The sequence below is a fragment of the Maniola jurtina genome, chromosome 10, assembly GCF_905333055.1.
Source record: "Maniola jurtina chromosome 10, ilManJurt1.1, whole genome shotgun sequence".
Taxonomy (NCBI): Eukaryota; Metazoa; Arthropoda; class Insecta; order Lepidoptera; family Nymphalidae; genus Maniola; species Maniola jurtina.
The window spans coordinates 12,993,310-13,015,583 of NC_060038.1; the positions used below are offsets into that span (position 1 = coordinate 12,993,310).

General features: G+C 39.3%; 1 protein-coding gene across 1 annotated transcript; it reads right to left on the minus strand.

The window, feature by feature from the left end:
• Positions 1-200: 200 nt before the first annotated feature.
• On the minus strand, positions 201-22,104 carry LOC123869241 (serine/arginine repetitive matrix protein 1). The gene is made up of 10 exons (XM_045912080.1): positions 21,944-22,104; positions 8,787-8,873; positions 5,986-6,132; positions 5,248-5,797; positions 4,950-5,112; positions 3,788-3,858; positions 2,644-2,881; positions 2,063-2,149; positions 1,769-1,830; positions 201-848 (listed from the first exon to the last, which is right to left on the minus strand). Exons 1-10 carry the CDS (start codon positions 21,973-21,975, stop codon positions 789-791), a joined length of 1,497 nt encoding a protein of 498 aa, XP_045768036.1. The 5' UTR covers positions 21,976-22,104; the 3' UTR covers positions 201-788.
• Positions 22,105-22,274: the final 170 nt, after the last annotated feature.

Below are 22,274 nucleotides of genomic sequence, written 5' to 3' on the forward strand. Positions count from 1 at the left end.
ATATATAGTGCTTACCAGATCAAGTCATTCTTCGCTATCCAGTTATTATCGCTCTGTCCTCTGTTTTATTATTACGCGAAGAGATAGGTTAGAAAAATAGGCTGGCTACTTGAGAGGGTTTTCCATTAGCCTTAAATAAACCCTTAGTACCTTTTCGTTTAATAAACTACTTATACAAAAAAGTAAAACATTAGAAAACATTAAGTATTTATGCAATTTATTACAATTCCTACTTTAATTTAAAAATGCAAGGTGCCCGAATAGGCCTTTTTATTTAAAATACAAAATCTTTGTTTCATTGCTGTATCAATACAAAAGAAGAAATGAAATTATCTACAGTTTTACAAAAGTATCACAAGGTGTGAAAATGACGATTTAGGATAGGCGAGCAAGACCGATTTTTAAGGCGATTTACTGAACCATACTTAAATCACTGACCGATTTCGAAACTCGCAAAATGAAAAATCGGCCAAATTAAAACACAGTCTATAAATTCTATGTAGGCCACGTAATTTTTGTACATTTTACCGACCGATTTGTAACGTTTGAAATCAATCTTTAATTTCTATTACTAATTAATTTTGGGCGTAAATCAGCTATCTGTAAAAACGGTCATGCGCGCTGAGCCTTACAATTTACAATTTGTATTGACAAATAACAAGAACATGAACAAAATGAACATAACTAGACGGACAAGTGGTTAGTGGACGTAGTTAGTACTAGTAGTACTTAGAGCGGGTGGGGGTGGGTTACAGGTTACAGGCTACAGGGTGAGGCGGTGGTTGTGCTCACTTGATGGAGCACGTGAATTGCGCGCGTAACCGTTGCAGCGACGACACCGATTCGCTCTGCGGAGAAAAATTCGTCATAGATAAATAAATATGCAGTATCTATGGCTTAGTATTTTTGGTATTGGTACACACTTTTTTCTACGCACATGCAAACTGTGGAATCAACTCCCTTCTGCGGTGTTCCCATTAGATTACAACATGGGGTTATTCAAGGGGCGAACCAACGAATTCCTGAAAGGTCGGCAAGTGGCAACGCATGGAAACGCATCGGCATTTCCTCTGGTACTACAAATGGTCATGGGCGGCGATAATCCATCATCATCATCATCATCATCAACTCATTGCCGCCGGCTCACTACTGAGTGGGTCTTCTCTCAGAATGAGAAGGGTTTGTTCTCACAGCTTTGACGGCATTATGGAGAATTCAGGCATGCAGGTTTCCTTACGATGTTGTCCTTCACCGTTAAAGGAAGTGATACTTTAATTGCTTTAAACGCACATAAGTTCTCCGAAAAAATAGAGGTCCGGGATCGAGCCTCGTATAAAGCGGTTACGCACGCATCCAATCCGAGTCCGTGAAAATACGGATATAAAAACTCGGACTGAACTCGAATATTGCTTAGGCACTAATCCGATCTCTGATCCAAATCCAAGCTATTCAGCACACTATATTGCACATCTTTGACATATCTACGTCAAACATCCGAGACACATCCGAGGTATTCTCACGGATGACGCGGATGGAGAGAACTCGGATGACGGAAGTCGGTGCTAGTGCGTAAGCTACTTACCATACAATACAAATAGTTATATGACTACTACTACTTTTGGGATGTATTTTCACGGATTCGGATCGTATGCAGTGCGTAATCGGCTTATTAGGCCAACGTCTTAAAACCACTAGGATATCACCGCTACGTAAGTATAAGTCTGTATATAATTAATAATATTATGGTAAGTGAAGCAGTCTACTTTACCTTGAGATGTGAGTGTGAGGGTAGCAGTGCGTTGTCATTTTCCACGTCCGTCTCGTCTACACCTGATATGGAAATTTGGGCAGGTAAATAAAATAGAAAAAATATCAACATATCGTGAGTGAAGTCATTTTTGGCGGGTTATACATTTGCCATTTTGACCAATCAGATATCATAACCCTACATACCCCTTCCAGGCTAGCCCGCTTCCATCTTAGACTGCATCATCACTTACCACCAGGTGAGATTGCAGTCAAGGGCTAACTTGTATCTGAATAAAATGAAATAAAAAGTGACCTTGGTAGTGCGTATGCACCGGCGCGGGGTTGCCGTTGTCGTCGCGCTCCGATCGCGAGCCGCCGCTCTCCCAGCGCCACGACGCGCCTGCGCACAAACATTCACGTCAATCTCAGAACCCTAAACTGTTTAGGGTTACCAGTTTTTTAACATTGGCAATAACACAGTCACAGGTGAGGGCTTGGAGTCCAGCTCCAGTGACGGGCACACCGAGTCCGAGGCATTCGTACCTTGCTCCACTCTAGAACCTGACACCTTCTTTGAGCCTTGCAAAATATCTGCTGTTACTGTTAGAACGACCTGTAGATCGTGACCCGTTGAAGAGCAGAACATTCTATCCTCAGAAATGGAATTGTTCACTTAGAGTTTGAATCACCAGACCCCAACCCTTTCACTGAGCCTTTACTTTCATTACAAAGATTTACTGTCAGAAGGATCGTTAATCCATGATAGTATCTTCTATCCTCCGAAGCGGGACTGTTTACTTAGTGGTTGAGGCTCAGTTACATTCTCCTTATGTTTGAGCGTCTGTTGTCTTCTCGAAATGTTTGGGGTGGTCTCGTCCTGGAGATAAAACTTACTGTCGGAGGGGTCGGTGGGGTCGGAGGTGTCTGCAGGGTCGGTATCGCGGGGCGAGCGGCGCGGCGTGTGCGGGGTGTGCGGCGTGCGGGGCGAGGGCGAGGCGGGCGAGGGCTCGGAGTCCAGCTCCAGCGAGGAGCAAGCTGAACCTGAGCCGTCCGCGCCTTGCTCCATTTCCTCGTCACCAGACCCTGACGCCTCCGCTGAGCCTTCTGTTTCAGCGTCTAGGTCTGCTATTTTCTGTAACATCCGATTGATTAAACTATACCCTACCCCTATCCGCGAAAAGAAGGGAGTATAGCGCTCTCTCTATTACGTAATCCCATACAAATGATAGAGGTGAAAATCGCAGTGGACGCAGCCGTCAACAAAACTAATCACAAATGAAACTTGTGTTATTAGTTCAAATTTGAATGTGTTTAAAAGTTTGAAAATATTTTCGAACTGAATTTCAAATGTTTTTTGAAGACATGTTTGTAATTGGTTGGAGACTCAAAATGGTTAACGCCCGCCGAGATTGCTGCCACTATCATTTGTATGGAATTACGTAACAGAGAGAGCGCTATACTAATATTTTCTTTCTGCGGATAGTTATATTTAATACTAGCTGATGCCCGCAGCTTCGCCCGCGTGGATTGGCCAGATCCCCTGCAGCATCAGGATTGAGGAGTTGGAATCCAATTTTTTTATGAAACAATGTCACAAAGTTCCTCTATCGATTAAAAAAAAAATTACGCAAATCGGTTCAGAAATCTCGGAGATTTCGGTGTACATAGGTAGAAAAACACAACTCCCTCTTCGAAAGTCGGTTAAAAAAGTAGCCTATTTTACGCCCTGGTCAATCCTCTACTTGTCTGTGAAAATCCCGTCAAAATCGGTTCAGCCGTTCCAAAGATTAGCCTTTTCAAACAAAAATTTTAAAAACGTGTGATTCAGTGTTGGTATCGTTCAAATAACCATATGAGCTTAATATGAGGTAGTTATTTCGAAATTACAGACAGACACTCCAATTTTATTTATTAGTATAGATTACGACCGAAATCCGTCTTTGGTTGGAGTTGAAAACTGATTTTTTCGTGACAAAAGAATTAAAAAATATTTATGTTTTTATAATATTATAGCACTATTATATAATCGATTAAATACCTTTTGCATGTGTGCGCTGGACAGACCACCTTTCCTGGGACTGGTATCTTCGCTTTCGGAACTCGTCTCCTCTGCAAACGTAAATATATCTTCATACTATGGAGAAACAGGTTATACTATCGCGAGTGATATCCATTATAAATATAAAGTTCTGACAGCTGAACTCCTGTGTCTAGTCGGAGTATGCCCGACTAGTTTCGAACAAGTCTGGAATCAGTTTTCGCGACACAGCGAGGGTGGTTTAGGTTGAAGGCCAGATGGCTCCTTAGCACCGCGTTGCTTTCAAAAGTAGTTAGACATACTCCCACTAAGAACAGTTTCGCACTCATTCGATCCGAGTCAGTAAAAATAAGGATATTAAAATTTGGACCGAACTCGAATATTGCTTACGCACTGATCCAAATCCTGGCTATTCCGTGGGCATCGTTGACATTTATGTCATACAATATCCGATTTTAATCCAAGGCACATCCAAGATGTTTCTCACGGATGACGGAGAGAACTCGGATGACGGAAGTCAGAGCTAGTGCGTACCCTACCATACAAATAACTCTATGACTACTTCGGAACGTATTTTCACGCATTCGGATCGATGCAGTGCGTAATCGCCCCACACGTGAGATCAGCCGTCAGACATTTATATGTATAGTGTGTAACACTATACATATGTTTTTCGCACCGTATGACTTCTTCTGCTTTAAAGTCTTTTGACTTTAATGCTCAAGTATTAGAGGCGCCGGGATAACCTAACATGTAGTCTACAGGTTGCCAGGTGCCACACATTACCAGACTAGCTGACACCCGCTACTTCGTCCGCGTGGATTTAGGTTTTTCGAAATCCCGTGGGAACTCTTTGATTTTCCGGGATAAAAAGTAGCCTATGTGCTAATCCAGGATAATATCTATCTCCATTCCGAATTTCAGCCAAATCCGTCCAGTGGTTTTTGCGTGAAGGAGTAACAAACATACACACACACACACACACACACACACACACACACACACACACACACACACACACACACACACATACACATACAAACTTTCGCCTTTATAATATTAATAAGTGTGATATACTTGCAGGCTGTAGGTAGGTATATCTGGTAATGTGTGGCACAGCTTTCAAAAAATAAACTTTTTTCTTTCTTTCTTTACTTGTTACCTTTCTTCTGTGGCTTGCGGTGCGTGTTGGCGTGCACGGTCACCTTGTGCTGCAGCAGCGGGTAGAAGCCGCGCGCCGTGGAGTTGTGCGGCTCGTACTGCAGGATGAGCTGGCAGTACTTCAGCGCCTCTGCATATTGTCGACGCATTATCGCTGACAAGAACTGGACAAAGGAGTTTACATTTATTGATTTGACATAATATGGCTTGTCTATCTAGCAGAGATCACTGTAATGACAAGGTCTCCCTTTGTATTTAAGTATTTTCTAAATGATTTATTGGCTATATAATAATATTACCTCTGCTAAAAACTCGCTGGGAGCCGAGGAGGCATCGTTTCCGTCGGAACAGTCGGGGCTGGTGGAGTGCTTGTTGGTAGTGGCCATGGCGGCCGGCGGCGTGGACGCGCCCGAGCCCAGCGAAGGCCTGGCGCGAAGCCGGAAGTGCTCACTGGCCGGCTCGTACCGCGGCGCGTCGCCCGACTCCGCCGCCGGTAGTGTCACTACTAGACGCCGCGCTTTTACTGCATTGGCGAGCGTGGAGCTTGCCGATGGCGGGGCGGGCACGTCGCGCAGAGGTGACAAAGATGGCCGGCGCAGATGTCTCTCTTGCAACAAACGCAACGCAGCTCTTGACGCTGTGTCCAAACTCTTAGCAGGTGGTGCAGGAGTGGGCCAGCTCTCACGCGGTTGCGGCGACGGTGGCGGCGGTCGCGCGGGCGCCGGACGGTACAACCGAGAATTCGGTACGGGCTTGGTGAATTTCTTATCGCGCCCGCATCGTTTTCGACGGCCTTCTGGTGAACGTGTCTTTCGACGTTTTTTGTTGCCGCCTGACGGTCCTGGGTATCTGAGAAAATTACATTTTATACGAACGTGAACATGTAGTTATATGGTTTTTCTACCTAGTTATCTATGTACTATCTATTTGTTTACCTTTTACAGCTAGGGAAAAAATGATCTACAGAGAAGACCTTCTATATCTAGCGATATAACGAACACGGTCTAAGAGTACACAAATGTACAGATTGTACGCACAGTCGTGGGTTAGGCGTGTAGAGTGCAGGCGCGCGAGACGGCGGCGAGGTGCGGCTGTCCGCGGCGCGTCCGTTGACCCTGCGGCGACAGCCGCGCGGTGCGCCGAGGTCTATCACGTCCTCCGGCGCTAGCGACGACGAACACGACCTACAGTGTGAAAAAATATTTGTAATTAAAATAAATATGTATTAAATATAACTAATTTTTGCCTCTATATTCCTCGATCCGATAAATAATGACTCTTGCTGTAGCTTTTAACGTAGCATAAGCGCGGGTTACGCAGCCTCGTAGAGCCATAGCTACGCAACTGTATTTTGTACACCATGTGGAGTTTAAATGTTTCAGATTTTATGATTCATTTCCTACTTTAAAAAATATATATTAGCTATAAAATAAACTTTTATCTAAATTAAAACTCATATTTCTCATTATAAAAAATTGCCCACTAATCTCAAGAACTGAGCCTACCTAAGTACTATATTTTAATAAAGTAGGTATACCTAAATATTTCTGCTGTATTAGTTTAAATTTGAAACCGTATGACAATTCATCCAGGCAGAAAACCTTGTCGTCTCAAAAGCTCTTCAAAGTACCGTGTACTGAGAGCTTTCTAGAAAAAACACGTACGAGTAAGTATTCTGTGTACGTGAGGACTGAGGAGTGACAACAAACAATACGAGTAAAGTCAGTAAACTGCAGGTAACGCACGTTCAGACACTTCTCACTAGTGCCTACCTACATTTTTATGGCAACAGATTTCTTTTTTTTATGCATTGTAGCCATAAACTTTAATTTGCAAACATAAAACTAAATATTGAACTGACATATAAGTAAATTACTTAGTGAAGCTCTCACAGAATGACACAAATATCTCAAACTAGCTGATGCCCGCGACTTCGTTCGCGTGGATGTAGGTTTTTAAAATTCCCGTGGGAACTCTTTGATTTTCCGGGATAAAAAGTAGCCTATGTGCTAATCCAGGGTATAATCTATCTCCATTCTCAATTTCAGCCCAATCCGTCCCGTAGTTTTTGCGTGAAGGAGTAACAAACACACACACACACACACACACACACACACACACACACGCATACAAAAACAACGTTCGTGAAGAGAACATATGATGTCTTTTTTTTAACATGAATTAATAGTAACGGATAAACTGATTTTGACTAACTGATGTCAAGAACTGTATCAGCTATGATGGAACAGTAGATAAGAGTTGAGTCATGTGAAATGTAGGCCTCTCTGAACTGTTTCTGCTCGCTGGGCGGATCTGAATAGCTAACTAGTTGAGCTAATTCCATTGAGAGCCCCGTGAGAGCCCCGCTCTCGTGAAATATGTATTGAAATTAATTTAAATTTAAATTATATCGGGAGTGGATAAAGTAAACAAACCGGGTACGATTCATATCACTATTTATTTCAAAAAGGGCTTGCGCGTTTCGCGGGAACATGGTCAGAGGCGCACGGTTAGGTGTTAAAGGGCATGGTACTATAAAAAATATTTAAAAAAACCGACTTTAATGACCACAAACACCAAAAGTAAAAAATAATAATTTATTATCGAATATGTTATGTATACAAGAGTTAATGTAGTTGTATAATAAGAGTTTTGGAGCCACGCGGTGCCAATTAGCCGCATGAACCTGTGTAGAGGCATGCAGCCTCTTTTAAGACCGGCAGCTGCGAAGAAAGCAACACACTTTGCAGCTGTCACTTAGAGAACACAATTTGAATTCGGAACGATTCAAAATATCTTGCTGGCCTGGACGAACCCCGGGCAGCGCATTCAACGATTTCACTTCAGATCATCAAGACCGCAACACCTCGGTCTAGCATCAAGCTCCGGCCCTCGTTTTCCTACCACAGTTTTAATTATAACCAAGGCATATATTGTAAATAATAATTGTTCATGTAATACAACGTAATAATTGTAGCGGCATTTCATTTATCAGTCATCATACGCTGCATGGCTGCTACACTCTTCATACCTGTAGTTTGTGACTCCATATTGGCACCGACTCCAAATTGCACCTACCAGCTACGATACTTTGTTTTTCCTATGTCGAACGGGTTCTATGTAATATTGAAGCAATTTACAAATTTCATTACATGAAAATAGGGAATATTATTATCATATTTACTAAGTAAGCTGTGTTAGTTTAAACTTTCAAATTGCCACTTAAGTAAGTATTCTCGGTCAAACACTGAAAGTCCGTCGTATACTAGCATAAATAATAAAGCTGGACGTGATTCCCCGCTCACTGCACGATTTATTATTAAAGTCTACGACCGTCGGCAGTAATGCTAGGCCGACTGTAACTAAAGAGTTCTGTGTGGGCCGTACTGCATCGATCTCGGTCCCATACGAACATTCACCCTAGTTCGTATGCCAATCTAATTTGTTGATCACGGTTGATAGATCTATCAACAATGATCAACGAATTGGGAACACTGTGATTCGCGTAATCAACAATCACAATATATAAAGTAATTAATACTTCACGTCACATTGGCAAATGAATTTACATTTCAATTATTATAAGTGGTTATATTATATTGTGGTGTGCATTATATTATGGGAAGACACTGCCTCCTGAAACACAGTTTTCACTTCATCAGGAGGCAGGGCCTCACACCAAAGTCTATAAATAATGTTCTGCTAAGATAATAAAGATTTATTTATTTCACGTGCATTTAGAATTTGAAACAAGTCTATCTGAAATGTTGAAGAATTTTTTTCCACGTGATAGGTGAGGATGCGTAGCGAATGGTGAAAACGAAGAAATTCAACTCACCTATAGATATTGCCAGAGGTATCAAATGGCGCGTCGATCTCAATCAAATTCTTCCGGGATGACTTGCCGGCTCTGTCGACTCTGCGCCTGTGAAATAAATCATACCTACATCAATATAAAGCACTGGCTAAGTAAATACTTATTTTAATCTAGTAGAGTCTAGTTGATTTTAAAGTCTGTGAGTTTTTCGTATCACCCCATTGGAACGAACGAGAGGTCAGGTACTTCAGTAACTACAACTTAGGTTACTTAGAGACATCCAAAAACCAAAAAATCTGAGAACTGTGGCCAAACCGAAAATATATGATGGACGAAGTGCTGAAAAACAAATAGGTGTTTGGTGCCTCCTACGTATATAAAACGCTGATAGATTGACCAGGATCGACCAAAAAAAAGGTTTTACCCTTGGTTATAGATTCGCTGACGTGCTTAGATATACATATGTATGGGCTTATTTTAGGTAACATTCCTCTTTATACAATACTAGTTGATGCACGCGGACTACACTTTCAAACTCCTATTTTACTCCCTTGGGGGTTGAATTTTCAAAAATCCGAATCCGAAAAGTTAGCGAATGTCTACTTCATAATGGCTATCTGCATACAAAATTCAGGCCGATCCGTCCAGTAGCTTGAGCTGTGCGTTGATAGATCAGTCAGTCGGTCAGCCACCTTTTCTTTTTAATTATTCCTACGAGTATTTAGACTAATGCCAGATGGCATTCCAAACCACTAGTAAATTCTTTTGACGAGTCAAAAGCATTCGGTAAAAGTTTATTTTAATACTAGCTGACGCCCGCGACTTCGTCCGCGTGGATTTAGGTTTTTCGAAATCCCGTGGGAACTCTTTGATTTTCTGGGATAAAAAGTAGCCTATGTGCTAATCCAGGATAATATCTATCTCCATTCCGAATTTCAGCCAAATCCGTCCAATGGTTTTTGTGTGAAGGAGTAACAAACATACACACACACACACACACACACACACACACACACACACACACACACACACACACACACACACACACACACACACATACAAACTTTCGCCTTTATAATATTACTGTGATAAAACCTTTTCTATACCTAGGTAGTTTCCACGTAAACAGCCGCAAACTTCAACTCTTCACTTTAGGGTAAGTGTATGCAAATGTATGCAGCTCGACGTAGTCCGTGACTTACCGCCTATCAAACAGGACGAGAGTTGGGGTAAGTTGGGGTACTAAGATGGGGGGTAAAGAGGGCGCAGGGGGTAAGGTGGCGCAAAATGCAGGTGCATAATGAGTTGCGTTGATGGAAGCTATTAGCCGCTTTAGTAGGTCTAAAGGACGGACGTGGGTGCCTAGCACGTGGTTTACGTGCTAGGCACCCACGTCCGTCCTTTAGACCTAATTATCATAATTGTGATTAATTGTGGACTACATCAGAAAATCGACTTCTTGCTAATCTAGGAAATATTAGGTACACTTAAAAGTTTTTACCCGACTTCAAAAAAAGGAGGTTGTGTATTCGACCCGTATGTACCTATGTATGACCACGATTATTTCCAAGATCAATGAGCCGATTTTGATCTTATTTTCGTACAGTAATTTACATACTTTCGGAAAGGTTTTAGTATATAACCTACCTAGGTAGGTATCATTCTAGTGTGGGAACTAATAGGCATTTGTGTACACTTCTGTCACCAATATTTTTGTTTTTTTTTTTTATTTTTATTTGGAATAGGTACTTATAAAATCCTATTTTATTACGTTGTTTTATTAACCGACTTCATTGTTTACAATTAATTTCGCCCCTGGCTATCCGATTATTTTATGGCTTGCAAAAAAAAAATGGTAGGGACATATTTTTCAAGAATCGACCACAGGCAGAATCGACCGTTCCAAAAATAGAAAATTGCTTTTTCATTGTGGTAGCCATGTTATTTTTAGCTGTCCGTAATCTCTAAACGAAAAATGGTATGATTAATGCGCGCTAACATTTTTTTTTGCAATTCAAGTTCTACATTTAAAGTTAAAAAAAAAACAATTTTACTTTCACTACTTTTTTATATGGAAAGGTTTTTTTTAACTTCTTTAACAAACTACTGCTTACGCATCGCCGCCGGCTCACTGCCTTAGAAATAAGTATTATTATAATAATTAATATGAGTATTTCTTTGGATAACAAAAATCCCTAGTTGTTTGTCCCTTTTCAATGAACTTGTAGATGGTTGACCTACACAACAATAAATACAATAACATGTAGGTATGTAATAACTTGGCACGCGGCACGCCTCGTCAAGTGCATCATAATTTCTGGCATTGAAACAGTTTTCTTTATTTCCTTTCATGCTAGATCGATGGGACCTACTCGACAAAGGAAGTACATGAACAAGGAGTTCCGTTATTAAGTCATTAAAAAATTTGGAACGCCTTACCTTCGTCTTTATGAAAATACCTTGCCATAAATATAAACTTTACATAGTACGGCACTTTTAATAAAAATAACGTAAAAACAAACAATGCAGAATACAATTACCGGCCCGGCTTCGCCAGGGTCGCTTGAGAGGAACTATTCCATTTTCGAGTAAGTATTTTTAATTTACGCAGCGCACGCAACGGAAGCTCTTAGGCTCGTGCGTTCGCATGAGAGCTTTTTTAACGCCCGTAAAAAAGCGTTCAAAATAGAACAAATGCATTCCCAAGAATCTGTTCACACGTCAACGCTTTTTTAACGCGCACTTTGTATTGTCAGCGCAACGCCGGGTTTTAACGCAACGCATTTTTAATGCTCGTGCGAATTCGGGCTTAATTTGCAATTATCATCATATCGGAACACAATTTATGAACATTTTGCGAAAATAAACATCACAACGGAAGCTTATTTTCGCAAAATGTTAATAAATTATATAGCCTATGTATAAACTTCGTAAATAACTAATATCCCTCTTCTTTAGTGAAATGAAAAACATATGAAAACTCGTATCTACCTACAGTAAACTAGCCCGAACAAATACAAACACAGAATGAACTTTAATTTATAATAGGTAATATATATAGTGAAGAATGTTTCAGAACATATATATTCTTTGTTTACTCAAATATAAAATTATTTGCGACAACATACATTATGAAATCTCACTCCATTTATTCAGCGAGGCATCGCGTCCATAAAGTCAAAACGTGATCTTTTTAAAAATGTAGTAGATAAGTGAAGGCTTGAAAAAATGCGATAAGTCCCGAGCGTTATTATAATAATTCTAGCTTCTGACATTTGAGCTGAATGTCGCAAAGGGACGCCTGCACTCTGAATGATCCCAAGAGACACATGTATGAGTGACTTTGGAGGAATAATATAATATCGGACCGGGATTCGAATCACACTAATATTATAAAGGCGAAAGTTTGTATGTGTGTGTGTGTGTATGTTTGTTACTCCTTCACGCAAAAACTACTAGACGGATTTGGCTGAAATTTGGAATGGGGATAGATAATATCCTGGATTAGCACATAGGCTACTTTTTATCCCGGAAAATCAAAGAGTTCCCACGGGATTTCGAAAAACCTAAATCCACGCGGGCGAAGTCGCGGGCATCGGCTAGTACTAAATAGTTCGGTTACTACTGCTACCAAACTGAATGAATTGGTATAATAGGTTTAGATGGCAATCGGGGTATGAAACAAAATCCTTATTCTCAATTCTAGGCACAAAAGCCGTCCTTCAAATGTTCAAAGCAAGAGCAAATAGGCATCTGTTATGCAAGCGTTATCCAACCTAGACCTCATCAATGTGTCCTATCAGGCGTGATTGTAGTCAAACGCAGGCCTAAGGCGCCATCTCCACGGGCGAGAGTATCGCGACGAGTTTGTCCTAACTTCCTAAGTCTATCGTTAGACATTCCGCGAGCGCAGCGTGTCGTTGCGACTCGCAAGGATACATCACGAGACCACAGCGGATTACCGCGTGAAGTGAGGCGCTTACGCCTCGTTGGGCCTCTTAACTGTAACGTAACGTGGCGGTATCGCCGCGAGACTCGGCGATATCGTCGCAAGACGCAACGAGTCTGCGACGTTATAGGTACTCGTCTAGAGTTACTCGTCGTATAGTCGCAAACGTATCGCCCTGTGGAGATCGGACCATAGTGATTGTGTCAGATTTGGTAACACGACGAGACTTATCGCCGCGATAGTCTCGCCTGTGGAGGTGGTGCCTAACTCGCATCAAAAACATTGTATCCATACTACAAAAAACTCGGTCCAATCACAGGGTGGCAACAAAAACCAGCAACGGATTTTTTTCTCAACTCAATTTAGAAAATGTTAGCTTGCAAATCCTGTACTGTAATTTACAAGAAAATGTTCTCTACTTTTAAACCTAGCGTGACTTATTTACCTGCGATTTTCAGTGGCAAAGAAAATTAAGGTAAGGTCGTGGAACACTTTACGTAGAATGGGTTTTCTGTGGCGCACCGTGCGCGTAAGTTTTATTTACGGTACCGTAATTTTTTTACGAAATTAATTACTTTAGTCACAGTACGATATTAAGAGGCATGGATACTTTCTATGGTTCCGTACGGGTGCCAACGGGACCCTGTTACTAAACCTCTGCTGTCTATCCGCCTGTCTGTCCGTCTATCCGTCTGTCTGTCGAGCTGTATCTCATGAACCGTAATAGGTAGCTGGTAGAGAGTTAAAATTTCCACAGTGTATAAGAAATAAGAAAAACCAAGATGGCGATTTTCAAAATGGTCCGCCATCTAAATTTAAAAAAACTTTTTAAGGTACATAGTCCTGTAATACGGAACCCTTCGTGTGCGAATCTTACATTTGACCAATTTTTTACACTAATAAATTTATACTTCTACGCTACGCAATATTCGTTTACAAGGCAAAGTAGAAACTGTAAAAATAAAGTATAAGCGTATTATAAGTAAGCATAGTTTTTAAAAATAATTAATTCTCACCTTATAAAAAACTATACTGATTATAAATTACAAAGAGCTTTTCTTATTTATGGCTATTGGATGAATTTATTATACGTTTAACTAACTTCCTTTTGATTAGAAGTTGCAGTTTGTGGGATAACAATTCCTCAAGTTCCTGCTTTTATCTACATTCTACGACAGTGTTACGCCTACGAGTGCTACGGTCTTCGTAGACCGTAGCACTTCGTAGACCGTAGCACTTCGTACTACTACGGCCTATGATGCTACAACAAGCAAATACATCTATACTAATCTATACTAATAAATAAAATTGGAGTGTCTGTCTGTAATTTCGAAATAACTACCTCATATTAAGCTCATATGGTTATTTGAACGATACCATAACTGAATCACACGTTTTTAAAATTTTTGTCTGTCTGTCTGTCTGTCTGTCTGTTTGAAAAGGCTAATCTTCGGAACGGCTGAACCGATTTTGACGGGATTTTCACAGACAAGTAGAGGATTGGCCAGGGAGTAACATAGGCTACTTTTTAACCGACTTTCAAAAAGGGAGTTGTGTTTTTCTACCTATGTACACCGAAATCTCCGAGATTTCTGAACCGATTTGCGTAATTTTTTTTTTAATCCCACAGGAAAGTTCCCACGGGATTTCAGCCCCTAAATCCACGCGGGCGAAGCTGCGGGCATCAGCTAGTTTACATATATAGCTGCGTAATATGTTTGTACTACGTTTTATATTAGGTATGCTAGGTACATTATCATTATTAACTGATGGTCTTAATATGGCCTTAGGCTTTAAGGAAATTTGACCCTCCAAAACAGCCATGTCTTTCTTTGATCATTTCGATAAATTGCCTAAAACAATGATGGAGAAGACTGAAACCATTCCAACAGTCGTGAAAACAAACTCAAAGACGCTCTAGACAGCTGAGCACGTTCCATAAATGGTGATAACATTTAGGACCGTCCCAAATTCCAGAAGACGGAGAAATCCAATGTCGACTTTCATTACGCTTTTACGATAATGAATGAAAACCTTTTATACCTACTGAGAACGTCTTTTGAATAAGGTCCATCGACAGAGGATTCTTTTTAAGGTTGCGTACTTCTAAGGAAGAAAAGAACCCTTAAAGAATTACTTCGTTGTTTGTCTGTCTGTGTGTCTGACAATTCGGGCTAGTCAAAACCTTCCCGTTGACCTAGAATCATCGGCATGATTTATGATAAAGTTAAGCAATGTCTTAACTATATCACAAATCGAGCCTCAATAGCTTAACCGGTAAAGGAGTGGACTGAAAACCGAAAGGTCGACGGTTCAAACCCCGCCCGTTGCATTATTGTCGTATTGTCCTAGCAGAAGCCTGACGCTTAGTTGGAGAGGAAAGGGGAATATTAAACTAGCGGCACGCTATGATGGCCGGTTTGACGTTTGTCCGCTCATGAAGTTCCGTATTAATTGATAACGACTTTGAAGGAAATAATTGTATTACTTTATTGACGATAGTGATGTGCAGAGATTCATAAATTTTATCGAATGTAGTTTTAGGTTTAGGACTCAAAATTTATTTATTAAATTGATTTCTTAAATGTATACAAGTGTAGAAAAATCAGTTTGCACCATTTAAGGGGTGAATGTACTTGTGAATAGAACTGTTAAATTAATAAGGGAAGATTATGAAAGAGATGTGAAAATAGATAATATTATAGAAAACGAACATATAATTATTAATGTATGTGATGATAGCAGTGACGACAGTGAAAATAGTAGTATGGACGAATCTGATTAATTATGGCCTTTTGTGGCACCTTTTTTGGTATCTTTTGTATTCATATGTTTCTTGTGTGCATATAAAGTATGTATATTCATTTTCGTTCAAATATTCAGTTCGTTCAAATAAATTAAATAAACATATACATTTTTGTTTTATTAAACCTATTTAATCAGGTACAAAAACAAAACTTAATTGTTTTTTGTTCGAGAATAAATTGACATTCCACATCACTATTGTAATGTGTCAAACCGGCCATCATAGCGTGCCGCTAGTGTAGTCACTTAACATGGCTAATATTCTTTAAAAAAAAAATCATAACCCTTTCTTTCGGCGTTGCCATAGTTGGGTAAAAAAAAAACATGCACAAGTAAAGGAAAAAATGCGAAAACCGTCAATTTGTGGTTCCGTTACAAAAAAAAATAAAGATTTTTGTTCCCGAAACTGTCCGTCATTGATTTGCAAATTTTTAATTATACTTACTGGTTTGAGATTTCTTGTACAATGGTGAGAAATTTCTATTATTTTCGAATTTTTTTAAATTTTAAAAATTTTAGAAATTTTTCGGTTTTTTTTTAATAAAAAAAAGTCATTTTTTTAACTCGGTTAAAAATAAAGCGATCTAGTTTCTTACATCTTACAGATTAGTTACTGAAGGTATACATTATATAGCTTTACGTACTTAATATAATAAGAACCTAAGCTCTAAGTAGTATATTTTAATAGGTAGGTCAATACACTTAAGTACTGAACCCTGCTCAGTATTCTCATATCTTTTACGATTCAAAGCGCCGAGGCTGTATGGAAATCAATCAGATTATACCCGATCCAGCTGTGATATGGCACGTCGCGGCCTACATTCGGAGCGCATTTATTAAACACTACATACTCGTATTATATAGTTTCTTGGTTTGACTTGGTTCACGTGGACTACACAATTTCAAACAGACAGAACGTGCGGTTCCATATAATATTTAAGACCAATGTATTTGTATATTATACCATATTGTAGCAAATAAACACTTCTTATTCTTATTCTTATTCTTATTCTTTCTTAGCAGATGTGTATGTCACAATAGCTACCTGCATGCCAAACCAGATCTTCCGATCCGTCCAGTAGTTTGAGCTGTGACGGCCTTTTTAATATGTATTTCCAAATGATTTAGAAATTTCCTTGAAGTGTGGGTAAAATACTATCATAAAAATAACCTTATAATTTTGGTAAACTAAATAAAACTTTAGAAACAACATGCTTGTTGAACGTTTTACTTAAATGTAGATCCGACAACGGCATTTTTGTACGAGCTACGGCGTAGCCAAATGGATCATGATTCATGATTTATGTAGCCAACTCTTCGTAATCTACATTATCTATACTAATAAATAAAATTGGAGTGTCTGTCTGTAATTTCGAAATAACTACCTCATATTAAGCTCATATGGTTATTTGAACGATACCCATAACTGAATCACACGTTTTTAAAATTTTTGTCTGTCTGTCTGTCTGTCTGTCTGTCTGTCTGTCTGTCTGTCTGTCTGTTTGAAAAGGCTAATCTTTGGAACGGCTGAACCGATTTTGACGGGACTTTCACAGGCAAGTAGAGGATTGACCAGGGCGTAAAATAGGCTACTTTTTTTAACCGACTTTTAAAAAGGGAGTTGTGTTTTTCTACCTATGTACACCGAAATCTCTGAGATTTCTGAACCGATTTGCGTCATTTCTTTTTTAATCGATAGAGGAACTTTGCGACATTGTTTCATAAAAAATTTGGAGTCCAACTCCTCAATCCTGATGCTGCAGGGGATCTGACCAATCCACGCGGGCGAAGCTGCGGGCATCAGCTAGTAAGAGAATAAAAGCTTTCGGTCACTATACGGAACTGCGTTGTAACTTATACAATAACTGTTTCCCGCGACTTCGTTTGGATGGATTTCGTTTTTAAACATCTCATTGAAATTCTTAAGTAGGTAGACCTTACAAGGTATAGGAATATTTCCTTCAAAATTCAAATCTCTCAAGGTCTTCCAAATGCAGGTTGGGCTGTGTGGTGCCTGTCAGTCAGTTGCGGTACTGTTTAAAATGTGTATTGAATAATGTACTTACTGCCTATCCCATTTTTCCCCGTATCCGTATTCTATCGAATTTTGCCGTTTTTTGCATAGGCTTGTAAATATTTTTTTCCATTTTCATGCATTGATGTATTGAGAGTTTTCTTTATGCATAAGTTACACCAAAGGATTGCTGTGCTAGTAAAAATCTGTGCTAATGTAATCTAATGTAAGCCTGTATATATAATATAGGAACTTTTTCTTTTCGTTCCGTTTCGCACCCTTTTTGGTTTTGAAAAACCGCCTAAACAAAAATATACCGGACCGCTTTGGGAAGAATTAGAACTATTAATAACACAAAATATTATTATATACAATGGTTAACTTTATGTACGTAAACAATATGAATAGGCAAGTACGTGCACCGGAAAACAAAACTTGGCTGCTGGTGATGTTTTGTCGTATCATTTGTTTAAAAAAAAAATAAGTAGGTAAGTATTTTTTGAATAAAAATGCGACAAACAGTCTTTCTTTTTTCGCGAAATGATAAACAAGTTTGCAGTTAGCGTGACTTCCCTATCAACTTGCAGCGAGGAAGAAAATGAAGCTACGACCACAGTTGGAAGGCAATAAATTGTACGGCGAATTTTCCGCTAAGGTGGTTTGAAACGCGACGAGCGACGCTGACGCGAGATTGACGTTGACACGCGATCATAATCTTTTTTTTTTTTTCAACAATCACACTATGAAATTTTTCATGACAATTTTTTTATATATCTATAGTCTGTATTAATATTATAAGATAAATATTAAAGGACCGGGTGATACTCTAGTAACTAATACGCCGGCCTATGATTCGGCAGATCAGGGGTTCAATCCCGGGCACGCACCACAAATTTTTCGGAGTTGCAGCGGCGAAGGAAAATATCCTGAGGAAACTTGCATGCCTGATAGTTCCTCATAATGTTTTCAAACCCACAATCGCATGTCGGAATTGGTTTCATTCTTAACACATTTCTTATTAATTATTACTTACTTAATTAGCAATAAGCATAAAAAATATTCTCCGAGATCAGCATGTATGTATTAGAACAAATTATTGGAAAAATAATTGATTTATTTATTTATTTCTCTTCGGAGCTTTTTTGGCCGAATTGATAAAATAATTAATATAGTGCCCTTGTAAAATTTTCATGGTCTAGGAGCCAACGACACATTTGAGCGTTTTGCGCGCATTTTTTCACTTGCGATTTTAAAACAGATATAACTCTACTTTCGATTTTTTTAGTTTGTTTTACTACTTGCTACGAGACAAACAATATTGTTTTAGTAAAGCCATAGAATTCGTTAAATATTCGCAAAGACTTAAGTACCTACTTACCCTTTTGTTTGTGTGAAGGTCACTAAATGTTATACCTCGATAAAATAAATATATTATTTCCAAAACCTCTGTTTTTGTTACAACAATAACAATTAACATAAGTATAGAGACAGAGTTTAAGACATTACTGTTTAACTTATTTTAAAACCATATGGCAATAAGTAATACCTAGTCAATAATATTCTCAAAAATAAAAACAATACTCAAAGTTGTATCCTCGAAGCTTTTCCCCCAACTTTCCCATGCCACTACGAAAAAATATGAATCAAAACAAACTACGCAAAAAACAAGGTGCCACGCAGTACCGTTCACAATACTCCACTCGCACGTAACCAAAACAAAACCACACCGAGCGTATCGATCTCCGAGCAACAGATAGCGACCGCAACGTTGGCACAACATCGAGACGTATTTCCTCCAATAAACACTTTTACGACTAAAAAACTCACTAATAAAAAAAATAGAAAGGAAAACTATACTTACAATATTGTTTTTAAAAAGAAAACACAAAACACACGTAAAATTAGGGTACAACAAAACACGTACGGGGTGTAAGCGCCGACGTGGTTTCGTCGGACGACCTCGTCACTTAGTTCCCGCTTGCCCCGCACGGTTCTACGAGAAAATAATACAGCGCATGCTCCTCTCGCGTCCCTTTTATTGGCTAAGGTTTTCACTTTTCGTCTATACTTACGTTTTATGAAGTATACGATAGTTAAGTATACGATTTAATTACAATCACAGATTAGGGATCTATTTGGTTGGTACTGGTAGAGTGAACTGGAGTGAGGCGAACTCTCGGCTTGATCCTGAATCAACGATATGTGTAATTTAGGCTATGGTGACGTGAATTCATAGAAAAATAGGGCTACCTTAGTGTTACATGTGTCTTTACTAACATTTGACGCCTGTCTAGTGACGTCGAAACTTCGCCGTTTTGTTAGGGTTCTTTTCTGGAGACAACTCGCATGGTGCGTCGCGTCGCACTGCTAATTTAAACATATTATGGCCAAGTATGAGAAAGTTTTGACGTGACAACGTCTTATAATTCGATAGAGCCGGCTGCACGCACGAAAAAACATGACTCATGCGGCGTTACCTCGCTCTGAGGCGTTCCATGTAAGGCTTGAAGTGCAAGCGAGAGTGCGGAACGAGCGACAAAGAAGCACAATCGGCCTTTGTTGTCACGTTCAACTATCGTCAGTAAACCGACTTTACAGACAACCAATTTTTTTTTTTTGCAGAAGCGTTTGCTTGTTTACTACGCGCACGCGCCACTGCGGGTACCACGTACGTTTCACACCGCTGTATGAAAACACGCAGCGGGCACCGCGGCAGAGCACGCGACGTCTTCTTCTTCTCTCTCTGGGCTGGTTTCCGTACTCAAACGTTTCCGTCTGTTGTGCATTCGTTGCCCCCACCCGCCGAAGTCTTCACTCCAGCCCCCCAAGCTCGCTCCAGAAGCCGAGTAGACCAGGGTGCCGAGGGAGCACGCGACGTTATTCGTAAACAAGATAGGTACGTAGTACATACATATATAGGGTAGTACGTAGGTCGGTAAGCATATAGGTACGTATTCGTTACTAAGAAATGTTCTCTAAACATGCGTTTTTGAATTGTAACAAGAACAAGAAGATAAAATACAACTTATTGAGTATTTATTCGTCCAAGCTTATTACTGTTAATTATTATATATTTATATTTATTTTCATGTACCAAAATTGTAGTTACAAAGTTAAGATAAATTAAGCTATGTACAAAGGAAATGCTTATCTCTAAACAGAGATTTCTTCCAGCTTCCCCGTGCAGGTTGTGAGTAAGGTGCATAAATACGTGGAATAGGTCCCATGGTACTAGATTTATAAAATGGTTAATACAAGTGCTACACAATAATATTTACACAAATATCTTCCAATAAATACCAAAATAAAATACATACAATAATAATATAATAATAAATAGTTATGCATAATATAATAAAATACGAATAAATATAATATATATATAATATATAAATACTCTATTGTAATGATAGGTAATACTGCTTCACTCTGTATTTGAATGAATGTACTGAGCGGCAATTCTCTCTAATATTCTCAGGAAGTGAGTTCCAAAGATGGGTGGCTAGTACGGTGAAAGATTTGCTGTAGAAGACTGTGTTACAATGGGGAGTGACGAGAGGATTTTTTGAGACACAAGACCGCATAGGCCTAGCAGGAGGGAGCGAGAATTGAAATCGCTCTCGCAGATAACCAGGGGAAGAGGTATTGAGAACATTGTATAGAACAGTCAAAATATGCAAATTGTGACGAAAGCGAATAGGGAGCCATTTAAGCTGACGACGGTAGTCGGAAATGTGGTCGAATTTGCGCAGTCCGTATATAAACCGTATGCACAGATTCTGAAGCCGATCGAGTTTGTCAAGTAGCTCTTCAGTGGCGTCTAAGTAGCACACATCAGCATAGTCGAGAATTGGAAGCAACAGAGAATGTGTTAGCATGATTTTGGTACGTAGCGGAAGAAAACTCTGCAGTCTCTTCAAGGAATGGATCGAATAATGCAAACGTTTACTAAGCTGATTTATATGTGCTGCCCAAGCGAGGTTGCCATCCATAGTCAACCCTAGGTTTTTTGCTGTGAATGTGTAAGCAACGGGTGTGCCATCATAAGAAACCAAAGGCAAATCATTGAAGTTAATACGATTTCTTAGCGGCCTACTTCCAATAATCATAACCTGAGATTTATTAGGGTTAACTAATAAACCAAAAGAGTCAGCCCAATTTTTGATGGCAACTAGATCTGCGTTCAAAGCAGTTATCTCTGTATCCAAGTCTGACAATGATGCATGCCTATAGAGCTGCAGATCGTCTGCATATAGGTGGTAGTTAGAAGTAAGAATTTTGGTGATTTCATTGATGAAAATTGAGAAGAGAAGAGGGGATAGTACACCGCCTTGAGGTACACCAGCAGATAGGCAAGCCCAGTCAGAGTATTATGTATTTAGGTAAGAATAAAGATTTTTATTTACTAACCCCTTTGGCATGGTTTTATTTCCAATGACCATATTTCAGTTTCAATTCACGTTTTTAGGTAGGTACACCATTAATTTTTGATTGATTTTCTAATCAAATAGGTATTTTTATTTTTTATTATATTTTGGGTCAGGTCAGTCACACACCATGAATTTATTTTAAATACAACGTCAGTTTTGAGTTTTATTTAATTCAAAATTGGAACCAGAAGGAACTCAAAGAGTATGTAATCACTACGTGATACCAGAATTAACTAGAGCTTCGAGATCGTGAATTACAATATGGTGAATTATCTACAAATATCAATGATAATATTTGATAATAACCTATG

Bases quoted from the DNA above. Each gene is read 5' to 3' on its own strand.
- LOC123869241 (XM_045912080.1), bottom strand. From the start codon at position 21,975: ATGGTCATTGGAAATAAAACCATGCCAAAGGG. The intron at 8,874-21,943 runs GTTAGTAAATAA...TTTATTTCACAG, and splicing joins AATAAAACCATGCCAAAGGG to GCGCAGAGTCGACAGAGCCG. The intron at 5,113-5,247 runs GTAATATTATTA...TCCTTTGTCCAG, and splicing joins CCAGCGAGTTTTTAGCAGAG to TTCTTGTCAGCGATAATGCG.